The 13,361-nt window shown below is 35.9% G+C and overlaps 1 protein-coding gene across 6 annotated transcripts in view; it reads right to left on the bottom strand.

Annotated features, from left to right (window-relative positions):
- Positions 1-13,361, bottom strand: part of LOC134541289 (probable ATP-dependent RNA helicase DDX28) — a 111,950-nt gene that overhangs the window by 6,092 nt on the left and 92,497 nt on the right. For 4 of the 6 annotated variants that reach the window (XM_063384603.1, XM_063384605.1, XM_063384602.1 and 1 more), the window contains exons 3-10: positions 12,878-12,988; positions 10,621-10,767; positions 9,306-9,413; positions 7,457-7,660; positions 4,458-4,608; positions 3,574-3,680; positions 2,396-2,497; positions 1,060-1,217 (exon numbers count right to left, since the gene is read on the bottom strand). In XM_063384603.1, the coding sequence (XP_063240673.1) occupies positions 1,060-1,217; positions 2,396-2,497; positions 3,574-3,680; positions 4,458-4,608; positions 7,457-7,660; positions 9,306-9,413; positions 10,621-10,767; positions 12,878-12,988 (1,088 nt within the window). The remainder of the gene's footprint in view (positions 1-1,059; positions 1,218-2,395; positions 2,498-3,573; positions 3,681-4,457; positions 4,609-7,456; positions 7,661-9,305; positions 9,414-10,620; positions 10,768-12,877; positions 12,989-13,361) is intronic. The other 2 variants (XM_063384607.1, XM_063384606.1) reach the window with 1 other exon arrangement.

The raw sequence follows: 13,361 nt of genomic DNA, 5'->3' as shown, positions 1-13,361 counted from the left end.
AGATACCTACACAAAGCGTTCGGCATCTACTAGCGGGACCAAAAACATCATGCGACGTTTACGCGAGAAGTTTTTTTAACCCAATTTTGACAGCCAAAAATATGGTTGCGACGATTACGCGCGTGCGACAATTCTGTGATAAAACACGGTAAATCTTTTTGGTTTGATTAATGTTAAACTGTTTTCATTTAACATTTTTTGTGAATGAGTCTTACTTACTGTATCTACTAGCATTGAATAATTCGAAAAATTGTTTGATTTGAAATATTGAATCGTACATCAAATTATTCTTTATGAATTCTAAATTTTCCAATGGCTCCTAGATGTAGACTTGGGGGTGTTTGAACTGGTTTGCCTGTGACTGGGAACTTTTGTTTAACCGAGTGTTTCATTCTATCCAGATAGCCTGTGGGACACCATCAGAAGCAGCACAGAGGTGAAAAGGGTTTGAATCGCCACCTTTCATGAATCAAATTTGGAAACGCTTCCAATCTTAATATTTTTTTTTTTTTTTTTGTCGCTTACCAGTATGTGTGCAAGTTGCAAGGCACGCTACGCATGCTGGTTGCAAATACAAAAATCCCATACATTACGGTACTAATACTTCTAGCCGGTGGGACCATTTGCCTCAAGCTGCTCAAATATTTTTTTTCTGTCTCTTTGTAGAAATAACTGTCAGCATATGGGTGATTCTGATACTATCCTTTATTTTTTAAAATTAAAAAAAAAATTAGCTAACTAGATTCCTTGTTTTTGTTTTTTTTCTTCTTCTTTAGTGGTTACTACCCAATTTATTTTACTAGAAACAGTGAGAGATGGCTTGTTCATGGTTAACACGATGAACTTACATTTCAAGGATATGGGTTCAGACTTCAGATCACACAGTTCCACCGTCTAGACATTTCAAAACCAGTTCGAAACAATTAATTCGGGGGGGGGGGATTTTAACATAATACAACGGAAATTTAATGAGTCAGCATTGACGAGACATCTTTGTTGTTTGGCGTTCACGAATGGGGAAAGCTTCGCACCGGACGCGCCCCACGGAAGGTAGCTCACCTGAACACGATCACCGGGACTTTGTTCTCGAAGTCGGCCCTCGCCAGCCGCAGCAGCTCCGCGGGTCTCTGGGACAGCCCGAGGCGCACAAACCTCTGCGGCACGTGGGGCATGATGCGGTGCAGCCGGCCCGTCGTCACCCTCTCCAGGGACTCCGGCTGGGGGAGGGTTCCACGAATCAAACCAGCCAGTTGACTCGATGCAACGTAAACAAAAAAACGTGAATGTTCCTTCGTTCAAAATCTTAAAATCTCACGATAGTTCTTCGCCGACTGATTTGAAATTTCGATGCAGCGTTGCATTCGAATACGCACACGTTTTTTTTATATACGTACCTGTGACAGGTAAAAAGATAGATAAATATATGTGTGAATGTTTGTGTGTTCGCCTTCTGTTTTTAAACGATACAAATATAGATACGATAGGAAGATATAGATATATAGAGAGATATACAGATATAGAGATAGATGAGCAGATTGAAATATAGATAGAACCATAGTACATAGGAGATATGGTGAGATTTATAGAGGGACATATTGAGAGATGCTTTGTATATGTGTAACTACATACTTCAAACAAATTACCAAAATATTGTGTGCTTTCCTCTTCTCTTTCTTTTCCATTTAACCAGACTGAGTGACAGCAATGCGTAGCCGGTACAGCCAATGAATGAATAGATAGATTGAAGGCAGCTTCTGCCGGTAAACCAGCTACGAGAGTTCATTTTGAACCACATTAAAAATGTCTCCTTGCTTATATAACAGGTTTTAATAACAAATATTTGTTATAAAGTTAAAAAAAAAAAAAGTGAACATATGAGATGTATAATTTTTCAAATGCTAGTTGTCTGAAACAAGACAAACACATCATTTCTGCCTCCAACTGCCGTTTCACCGCTACTGTAATAGGTAATCTGCCGTCATATACCATAATTTTGGGTAGAGCATACAATAATTTGTAGCATTGAATACAATATAGTTTACCAAAATATCTGACAAAATGTACCATATCATTGTTATTGTGCATTCACACCTATTTGTTTTATGATTAAATAAAAACTTAAATAACTAAAAATCTGTAAATATTCGTGAATAGATATGAGAATTTGCTAATAAAATAATTTACAAATTAAAAATCCTTGCTTCATTTTAGGTTAAATATGGTACTGAACTATGTAGTGGAATAATTTGTGTTAAAAGGACAGATAAATAAATGCCTCACATGAATATGTCAAAAATGTGTAATTTTTATTTTTACGAGACAAGCCATATTTAGTTTGTCCAAAGGTTTCAATGTTATTCTCATCACTGTTGCAATTCAACTGTTGCCAACTCACCACAATCAGGTCCCCGAGAATTTCTGGTATGCTTGTAGGTAAAGTGGCACTAACCAGTGTCAACTGAGTCCTGCGTTCGTTAACCCCGTCCGTCACCTGCAGCTGAAAGATTGTCGAGAAGCTTGAATCAGTTCGAACACATGCGAGTCAATGACTCATGGAACAAGACTTTGGATAAAATATTTTTTTTTGACGTGATAACGTCTTATAAATCGATGGAACGCCGGCTGCACGCACAAAAAATTGTCACGTTCCGCCTGAGCCGAGCGTGCAAGAACCGGCCGACCACCGTGCGAGAAAATCTTCTATAATATCAAACAGGTTAAGGCGGTTTTTTTTAACTAATTGTTTATAATCATATTTAAACAAATTATTTAAATTAAATTTGCAAAATCTGTAAATAATATTTGAAAATTAAAAAATATGCAATTTTTCGTCAATGTTTTCTTATGACGTTATCACTTAAAATTATCGTCTGTAAACCGACTTTACAACAACCCCCTTTTTTTCTGGCCTTTTGCTAAAAGCATCTACCAGCATGATAATCTGAGAAGCAATGCTACACAGTAAACTCGGTCATAAAATTTTTCAAAACATCAATCTCAAAATATACTTCTTCAAAAGTTTACATGTCACTGATATTCAAAATGTCAAATACATTCTAATTAATGAATTATAAAGGATAATAACTGCTATGGGATATAGCAAACTTGTTCCGAATTAAAAAAAGATTGGAAAATATTAATGATTTTCTTATCACAATATTTTCATAAATAACACAACCTAAACTATACAAAACAAGACAAAATTTACATTCAATATCCATTTGTTTTCTGTTATGTCTCTCTGACTCAGTTTTTTTTTAATGTTCTACTACAAATGTAAAAGGCAATTTTTTGAGTGATAAATTGAATTAACAACAAATTTACTATAAATATTCAAACAATTGGTTGTAAATTTTAGTGTGTTTTAATTAAAAATAACATAATAGGCTCTAGTATATAACACAAACAATTTGGACTTAATACTTTTAAAAATTCTGTAACTAAATAATATTCTATCCTCTGATCTTAAACAACTCGAAGCAATTATTTAAATTTATCAGCAGTAAAACAGCAATTAGTAGTAAGTTTTGACAAGAACTTAAGAAATAATTCCAAAATAAAACACAAACTTACTGGAAATCGGCGAAGAAAATGACGAAGCTTTTCATTAAAACTGTCGTCTAGCAATGTATCTGCCTCATCCAGAACAATATGCCTGACCCGCTTCATGTTGTACACTCCTGGAGAAAAAAAAAATTCCCGCACGATTACAATCGAAAAGCGATTGGTAAGGAAAAAAATTTTGTATCTATATTTTTTGTCCAATTTTAATTTTAAAACAATATTTCGGTGTAATTTTTTTTTATTTGTAAAAAAAAAACTTTTTAATAGGAGCTCCACCAAAATAGTGGTAAAGTTTATAACTAATTAAATTTATTTTTCTGACATATGCACTATTGGTACAATTTTTTTTTTGACATTCCTTGAATTTCAAACATTAAAAATTACTTTTTTTTATGATTTTAATTGAGTTTTGGTTGTATGCTACTCAATTCCCTGATATACATTTCGGTATTATGTGCTGTGTTTTGACCTGATTTTTCGGTGTTATTTCAGTTTTATCGCAATTCACCATATAATCATGCCCCTACAGAGTTAGAGCAAACATTAATAATATTACAAACCAGTTACTTTTGAAAAGAAAATATATGTTAATAATGTAATACCTTATATTTAATGTTTTCTGAAGTTAAAATTAAAAATGAAAAAAAAAATCTATAATTCTTATTCAAACAAGCACTGTTTAAGAAAAAAAGAATTTATCCCAATTTAAAACATTACTTTAAATACATAAAATCATTTAGGATAGGTATTAACTTAAAATATTTCATTGTAAAACCATGCAGTCAGAATATATTTTTCAAAGCTGAGAGTGTTATTATGGTACAGGAGGCAAACATGACAACACCAAACTGACGTGTAACTCAATCCTACGTTAAAACACGTAGTTTCCGCACCTGCGGAAGTCAGTTTGCTGAGTGCGCCCAAACTTGCCACTAGAAGATCGACCTTTTCGAATGACGGGTTCATCATCTTACGCTTCGTCCGGCCACCGACCAAATATTTCGAGGCAAACAGCAAACTTCTCGAAAAATTATTCGCCAATTCCTAGAAGCACAGTAACAGATGTCAGCATGTGGGTGCTTGAATGGGGAGAAAACATTTGCTGGAAACACTGCACAAGTTGCCTGCAGCTAGAGGAGTGGTGGTATAGTCAAAAACTGTAAAACTGTTAAGAAAAACTGCACCAAAACTTCTACAGAGCTTATGTGTTTATATAGCGTTGTTTTTTCACTTTAATATGCATGGAGGTATAATTTGTGTTGCACAGTTGGTTTATTTTTTTTTAATTAGTCCCAGGGCAAGTTGAAGTCAATGAAACCAACAGCAAATAAATTATACATACAGGAACATTACCTCACATAAATAAATACACTTGAAAAAGTTTATAAACACAATTTCTATCCCTAATATTCACAATTAATATTTTTTTTTTAATTTGATGGACCAGTTTTTAATATCAGTTACTAAATTATATTATTTAAAAAGCAAATGTAGGTACAGTTTTTCTTTGCGGGGTACAACGTAAAAATTCACTCTCATAATTTTTTTCATAATGCGCCTAAAGATGTATAACTTCAAATACAAACTAACAGGGTCGCAGAAGCAAAAAGCTCAGCTTGAGTTAACAAGGTCATGAAAATGACAGTCTGTCACCATGTTCTCTGATTAAAACCACTTTTTAAACCAAGGTTTAAATTAAGTGGTTTTTTGCAAAAAAAAATTTTTAAGTATTATTTAATATAATATCTTAATAAATTTTAATGAAACGTCTAATTCCACTCTGATAACAATATTTGGCTCATTAACGTTTCTTGTGATTTACAGGGATCAAATAACTATACACTAAACAATAGCTTATCATTTAAATTATTATCTGAATAAATTGTAAATCATACCCAGCAAAATACTTCTCTAATATTAAAAATATCAAACAGTTAATTCCTATACTTAGAGGCACTGAAAAATCGTAAAAACGATATAGGCGCGAATAAAAGCAACAAAATAGTTTTCCGACGAATAAACGCTACAATCCCGTTTTTAGAAGTAATTATTAAAATTTCAAGCAATATTAAAATTTCCAGTAAATTTTAGGTTTACCTAATATATTTAAATAAAACATTTCTCATTATTAACGGCCTAACCTCATACAATTAAGAACATTGTTTATTTTATGCATCTTCTTACCGTGTTTTAAGATTACTTAATAAACGGTGACGATGGCGAGCCATGTAAACAATCAACATGATCTATGAATCTTGTAAATAACACGAAACACAAATTAAATACGCATAGGCTCACGCGGAAACTTGGTTAACGGCAAACGTAACATACGACCCAAACAAATGTAAACGATTAAAGTGAGACGTTTATTTACGTGCATGAATATTTTCACGGGAAAGAAAGTGAAAACATTGAAGCGGCCATGTTTGCCAACGTGTGTGTGCGTGATATTAACACAAGCAATCAAATTATTTACCGTTAAATGACAACTAAAATATAAAAATGCATTAACTTAAGTTTACAACACACGCAGCTTATATTTGGCAACTACAAAAAAAATTACAAAAATCTACTTCAGTCAAATTCGTTAGCACTTTAACAGGAAAAAACGATGGCAGCAATGTAGCTCTCTGCTTTTGTCGCTCTTTTGTTGATCGTACCTAGTGTTTACCTAATTTCCTAACCCGAAAAACAAACGGTAATCTGTGAAACTAAAATATTGCGCTGCAATTCACAATAAAATTAAGGTTATTAAAGTCGGTTTTCTGTATTGCGTTCGCGTGCAATGCAGTTAGAACTATAAAATATTTTTTTTTACCATTATAGGACGGACAAAATCTGTTACCGTGCATTCACGTGCAGTGTGCAGAGCAATACAAGTTGCACCTTTTCTATGTTAGTGACACTAACATACTTATGTGCAAAGCTTGCAACATCCGCATAAACTGGGAGAAGAATTAAAATTAAAGCTATATAAATGCTATATGGCAAAATATAAATGCTACGAACAGCCATTATAAACGCTATTTTCCAGTGCCTCTACCTATACTGCAGGAACACCCATTCTGTGGAGAATCCTCCTCGTGTGGGGAAATATCCTTTTCTGTGGTTTAAGTCCCAGTGCAGATCTGCCGGACTTCAGTGCTTTTGATGCTACAACATTTCTGGTTCAACACGAGCGGCAGAAAGCGGGATGCTGCGTGGCTTTCGCTTGAACAAGGTGAGCACCCAAGTAGCTAACGTGATAAAAGAAACCCAATTATCTTTGAAAGATTTGTGCAATGGGTCGTGCACGACTTGATGCAAGCTTTCGGAAATACGTCGTCGCCTAGCACACGCATGTCTGTTCGTTTTGCTGTGTTTTTTGTCTCGTTTCAACTGTTGCGCTGAATTTTTTTGGGTTCGGTATTTTCGTGCCGTCATCATTCGTGGGTTTTTTTTTTTCCGTTCCGTTAGTACAATTTTTCTTTGTTTTTCTTTGTTTGTCGACCATATTCCTGTTGCGGAGTATTGTGTGGTGTTTAAATCCTGACAGCAATTTTTTTGCTTTGTGTTTTTTTGTCATTTGAGTTTTTTTTTTTTTGTAGTTTTCTTCTACAGATGTACGTGTGCCAAGCGATGGCGTATGTCCAAAAACTTACATCAAGTCTTTTTTTTATCCTGTGAAAATGTTGTTGCATGGTGCGGGCACAACATAAAAATTCACTCCCATAAATTTTTCGTAGTACGCGTTTAAGTCCCAGTCAGATGTGCAGATTTGCCGGACTTCATTTCTCTGGTGTCAACTTTTTCGAGCGGCAGAAAGCGGGATGTTGAACAAGGTGCGAGCACCCAAACAGCCAACGCGATCAAAAGGGAAACCCTGCGTCCCGCGGGGAAGGCGGCAACTCACGCCTATCTGCGCGGCCAGCTCGCGGCTCGGGGTCACGACCAGGGCCAGCGGGCTGTTGAAGGGGTCGCCGGGGGCGGAGTCCCCGGCCGCCGCCGCCGCCAGCTGCTGGACCAGGGGCAGCAGGTACGCCAGCGTCTTGCCGCAGCCCGTCTCGGCGGCGAGGAGGACGTTCCTCCCCGAGCTCACCGCGGGGATTCCGGCCTCCTGTCCAGTCAGGCAAACATCCCGGTCCTTTCCCTTCCATTCATCTCAGTACACTTCAAACATCATTTCCCAGTATGAAAAAATTTATCTTCATATAAAATGATCAATCATCACACTATCATTTATGGATAATTAAAACCAATAAGTTACATTGAACCGTCAGCACAGCAATAATTGATTTTCACGTCCAAGCGTGCAACCCGTCCGAACCAGTGACCAGATCATTGAACAGTCGTGGTGTACGTCGGAAGATTATGCGATGTTTTAGGGACCTGGTGTTGCATTCTCCCCACCGTAACGAGACATTATTAACAAGTCCATGGTGCTTCACATGGGAGAAAGGTTAAGGTAGGTTGTGTGGTAACAGTTTCATGTAGTTTTCACTTAATTACATTTGGGTACATTTATTTTTTATTTATATTGTATCGATTCATTCTGCTGGATACATCAGGATTCAATTTGTTTCGTTCCATTCGGTTGTATGTTCTACAGAGCGAAAACCAACCACGGTGCCCACAAATACCATGTGGTGAACAACCTTTTTTTCAGGACCGTCTCGTGAAATTTCCTTACAAAATTTTTTTTTACGTGATAACGTCTTCACAAATCGACGAACGCCGGCTGCACGCACGAAAATCTTTGTCGCGTTCCGCACCGAGCCGAGCGTGCAAGAACCGTGCGAGAAAAACCTTCTATAATATCAAACAGGTTAAGGCGGGCTTTTTTAACTAATTGTTCGTGATTATATTTAAACAAATTATTCAAAATTAAATTTGCAAAAAACTATAAATAATATTTGAAAATAAAAAAGTGTGCAATTTTTCATCAATGTTTTCTTATGACGTTACCACGTAAAATTATCGTCCGTAAACCGACTTTACAGTCAACCCCACCCACCTTTTTTTCATGCGTAACATCTCAGCTCTCTGCATACAGGACAGAAGTGAAGTTTTTACACATTACCCCGCTGTGAAAACAATAGAAACACTACTTCCAGTGAGTGGCAATGGGACGCAATGGGGCTAACAGGATCTACAGATTATCCCTCCAAGCACTGTGCCAATACGCACTGGGACAACAATCTTCACTTGGGTGGACCGAAGATCATGCATTTTCAATCTGTGGCAACCAGCAGCAACAGCCATCGTAGAAAAGTTAGGCGGGATGACTTGAAGTCGCTACAATTGACTGTGACACAGTGAAAAAATGGTTTACGCCGTTGCCACCAGATAACAGCTCATGCGGCCCCTGCCTTATCTCTATTTTTTTTTTACGATATAACACATGTTGGTACTTGAAAGCTATTACAAAATGAAGCAATGTATAATTTAATTTTTTTTTTTTTTAAAAAAAAGCTTCAATTTAATATAAATTGTAATTCTGACAATTACCGAGTTACAGTTATATATTTTATGTAGTATTACATAACTATTTCTTGGCAACTGGTTAACGAAGGAATCTTTTCTAAAAATATTGAAAATTGCTTTATGTGTACCGAAAATATTTGTCCTACATTAGTCACATGGTCAATTAAGGCTCCAAAATGCTGCTGTTGTGGCTTGCACTCAGCGTAACCAAGAAAGCCTGAAAAACAACATGAATGAGACAAGCAGATGTAACTGCAGCCCAGGTGGAACGGACCCACCTGGATTTGCGTTGGCTCCGTGATCCCGCTTCTCCTCAGGATCCCGACGACCTCCTCGGACAAACCCAGATCCAGGAAAGACGCCGGCTGCTCCGATCTTGCGGGAATCTGCAGAGAGATCACCCGCTCCGACTATCTGCCCCTGCTCGCATTTCGGTAGCCGGCAACTTATTACACGGGCGTCCACATCACCGTCTTATCGTCTCGGTCAGAGCATACGACCAATTACTAGAGACAAGACTTTAAGGTTTCATTTTCAGGCAAATTTTGTTTTTAGAACAGAAGATTTCAGTGATAATGGTTTTAATTTTTATGAAATATGTTTATTAAAAAAGATAGCAAATTACTTAAATGTTCCGTGACACTAATTTCTTCTAAACAGTGTAATTTTAACTGATACGTGGTGCATTTTTGAAATAAAATAATTAGTACTAAAGCATGTCTAACTATTTGGAACAAATAAAATAAATCTGTTTCATATTTTTATGTACGTTTGAAAAATATACTAACGTCGTAATGTACAAATTAATAACTTATAACAGTTGCAAGACTAAAAGAAGTTAAATTTTTTCCAATTTTTCTTTGCATAAAATATGGTACAAACTTCTTGGTAAATAAATTACTTTCACTGAATTTAATATTTCAAAGATTACGTATTTCTCATTAGAGTCAAGTTTTTATTGAAAATTCTGATTAGTTTTCATGATTTTTACATGCATGTATATCCGTTCAAATAGAAACTACCCTTATTGGACATAAGTACAGTTTTAGTTTGGCATGTAACATTTTATCAATAAATTTTTTTTTAACACCATCAACTATTCTCATGCAAAAATATGATAAATGCACAGGTTTTTATTAATTCTTTTATATATTATAAGCAGAACACATCCACATGACCAGCACACATTTGATCACACGTATGATTTTATTTATACACACACACACACACACACACACACACACATATACATACATATATACACATACATACATACATATATACATACATATATATATATACATATATATTATATATATATTATATATATATATATATACATACATACATATATACACACACACACACACACACACACACACACACACACATTGTTTTACGTAAATGACTGATTTACAGATGTTAATATATATTTATTTTTATCCTTAGTTAAACTCAATAATATTCAAGGAAAAAAAGGGCATGTTTGTTTGGCACAGATGAGCAAACAACTAACAAATATATTCAACATTGTATGAATACTAACAGATCTGACAGAAAAGTACGGAAGCAGTTATAACAGTGTATATATACCTGTGAGTGTTCATGAATCACAAAATAGTCTCCTTTAGACTTCCTGTGTAGCCAGCCTTTTGACGCCAGAGGAATAACATCAAATTTTCCATATGTTAGAGATTTATAATGGTTCAACTCTTCGTTCTTGCATTTGATGATTGGTGGCTGGAAAGAAAGAAGGAAAAAAAAAATGCCATTTGTGGTTACAACCAGCTACAGTATAGCCCTTTAACTGTTCTGGAACACGATTATTCTGGACTAGCGATTTCCCCAGATTATCAAACAATAACATAGTTGTACAGTCGAGTCTCAATTAACCGAGTTTCCATTAATAATGTACCGGCAAAGACTGTTGAAACAATGGCTTGAGGACATAGAATATCTAACCGTTGTTGAAGGCCACATTTGTAGAAAGCCTAATGAAAACTAACCTCAAAAATGATATTTACTCATTGGGCGAATCATGGAGTGACGTGAAAAAAATTTACAATGAAGAAAAGCTGGAAAAACATCACCCCAAAAAAAATAGTCCACCGACCAACTGAAAACCATGACAATTTTCTTAGCCTATCCGTGTTATCTCTGCGATTTTGCTAATCCGAAGTTGCAGTGTTCCACATTAACTCATTTAATCAAGACTCTACTGTAATTGGAATACTAAATAAATACTTGGTTCGTACCCTCTCATGCAATCAAAAATTAAAGATATGGATCCCTTTACTTCATCGCCATTACCACTATCAAGAGGAACAAAACCTCAAGAAAATAACAATGTTAAATATTTAATGAAAAATAATAATAATTTCTTTGGTTGGTTCAATTTTAACAGATATGACTCCTGTTGCCCATAATTATCTCTGGAACACATATCTAAAACATTATATCTATCCGAAATTTGAAGATGTAACATGTAATTTGATCATATTTACGTTCACTTTATAAAATTTCAAAATAAGACTGTAAAACACACGTTTTCAGTACCTAAATATATGACAAACAAAACAGATAATAAAAAATTCAAAATGTTTTTATTCATAAATTTACCAATTGCACTGCACATAAGCAAAGCGTTGTTTTCTGCCAAGACAAAAACAAAAAAAAAAACATTAAATTGTCAGCATTCATTCATTATTTGCATGCTAACCAGTCTTTATTAAGGAGTTAAGGATATCTTAGTGAAATTTAAGGACTTTTAAGGGCCCTTATTCAATTAAAGACAAATTAAGGACTTTTTAAGGATGTTAAGAAGGCGTACGAGCCATGATACTTTAAACCTGTTGTAATAAGATGCTCAAGCGCTAGAAAAATAAAATTACATACACATAGCACCGTCAAGAGGGAGGGGCAAGGGGGGTTAGGGGTGAAAACCCCGAGGCCCAGGTGAGATTCAAGATTTTTTCTGATAGCACAAATATTACAAGTTTACTGAATTTATTGGAAACCTCACAAGTTATGCAACATACGCATATTACATTCACAGTTACGGCCACTGTAACATTTACAGTCTTTAATTTCATTACTCGTTTTTGATGCGTAACGTCTCAGCTCTCCGTAAACCGCATTTAGTAGGAACGGAGGTCGCATGGAACGGAAATGTGCAACCACCGGGTGCTGCCATCTGTGGCGGATGACGCGAACCAAATTTCACAAAGCCAAAGGGATTTTAACAAGACGGGCTGTATTTTAAAAAAATTCCTTGTCGAAAATCAGGTCCAAAGCTATGGTTTAGAATTTCTTCGAGTCCTTTACGCTTTCATCGGAGACGTTTCATTACACGTATAGTTTGACCTTTTGCTTCGGCAACGAATTCTAGCGGCGGGTGATTCACGGCAAGAAACGTAGTTGAAAAACACAATTTGCGTACATTTATCTAGCTCGGCATAGTTTTAAAGTATTCTGAATTAGATTTTGTGTCGGAGTTTCGCGTTGTAAGTGTATTTTCAACATGAGAACACATGAATTATCTCGTTACCGAGGTTAGACGTTACACATCTCTGGCGAGTAACTAAAAGACAAACCTCACTTTTTTTTTTTAACTGTGCGGTTTAAATTTAATTGACCGTGAGGGGGGGGCCATAACTTTCCCTTAACCGTCACTGTTTAAAAAAAAGGTTTCTCGTAACGCGTTGCTTCCAAACTCGAGGGGTCCGATCCGGGCCGGATCACGAAACATTCAACCGGGCAGGACAATGCCTGATCAAAGATCGCTGAACGGACTACGAAACACCACACACTTTCACCGTCGCTCCAGAACGTCAAGCGAGCTACAGCTCACCCCGATCTTCCTCTCGCTCATCTTGCCTGGGTGGGCCGTCTGCAGCCATTTCTTCCTCCTGAAACGTCTTGGGTTCTCCTTCACCTTCACTTGGAGCTTGGAAAAAAGTTCCTAGAAATAAAATAAAAAGTAATATATATATATATATATGACCTGGCCCAGAGTTTCCCCCTGTCAATGGAGGTTTTACCTGGGTCACTTTAGCTAGCTTTTGGCTAGGCGTAAACAGGGTGTCAGCCATGGCGCCAATTACACACACACACACATATATATATGGGGGTGTGTACTTATTTATGCACACGTGTTAGAAGTTATACTTACTTTGCGTGATAAAAAAAACTAACTTTAATCCTGCAGGCAAATAACGTAAATAAAATAATAATAAAAGGACTGGAGTTATATTATACAGTTGATAAAGTATAAATTCATTCAAATTAATTTTTTTTAATAAATAATGATAATCAATAAATATGCTCAAAGTTTA

Source organism: Bacillus rossius, chromosome 18 (genome assembly GCF_032445375.1).
Source record: "Bacillus rossius redtenbacheri isolate Brsri chromosome 18, Brsri_v3, whole genome shotgun sequence".
NCBI classification, from domain to species: Eukaryota; Metazoa; Arthropoda; class Insecta; order Phasmatodea; family Bacillidae; genus Bacillus; species Bacillus rossius.
Note: the sequence above shows the minus strand (reverse complement) of the source record. Positions and strands in the feature narration are given on the sequence as shown.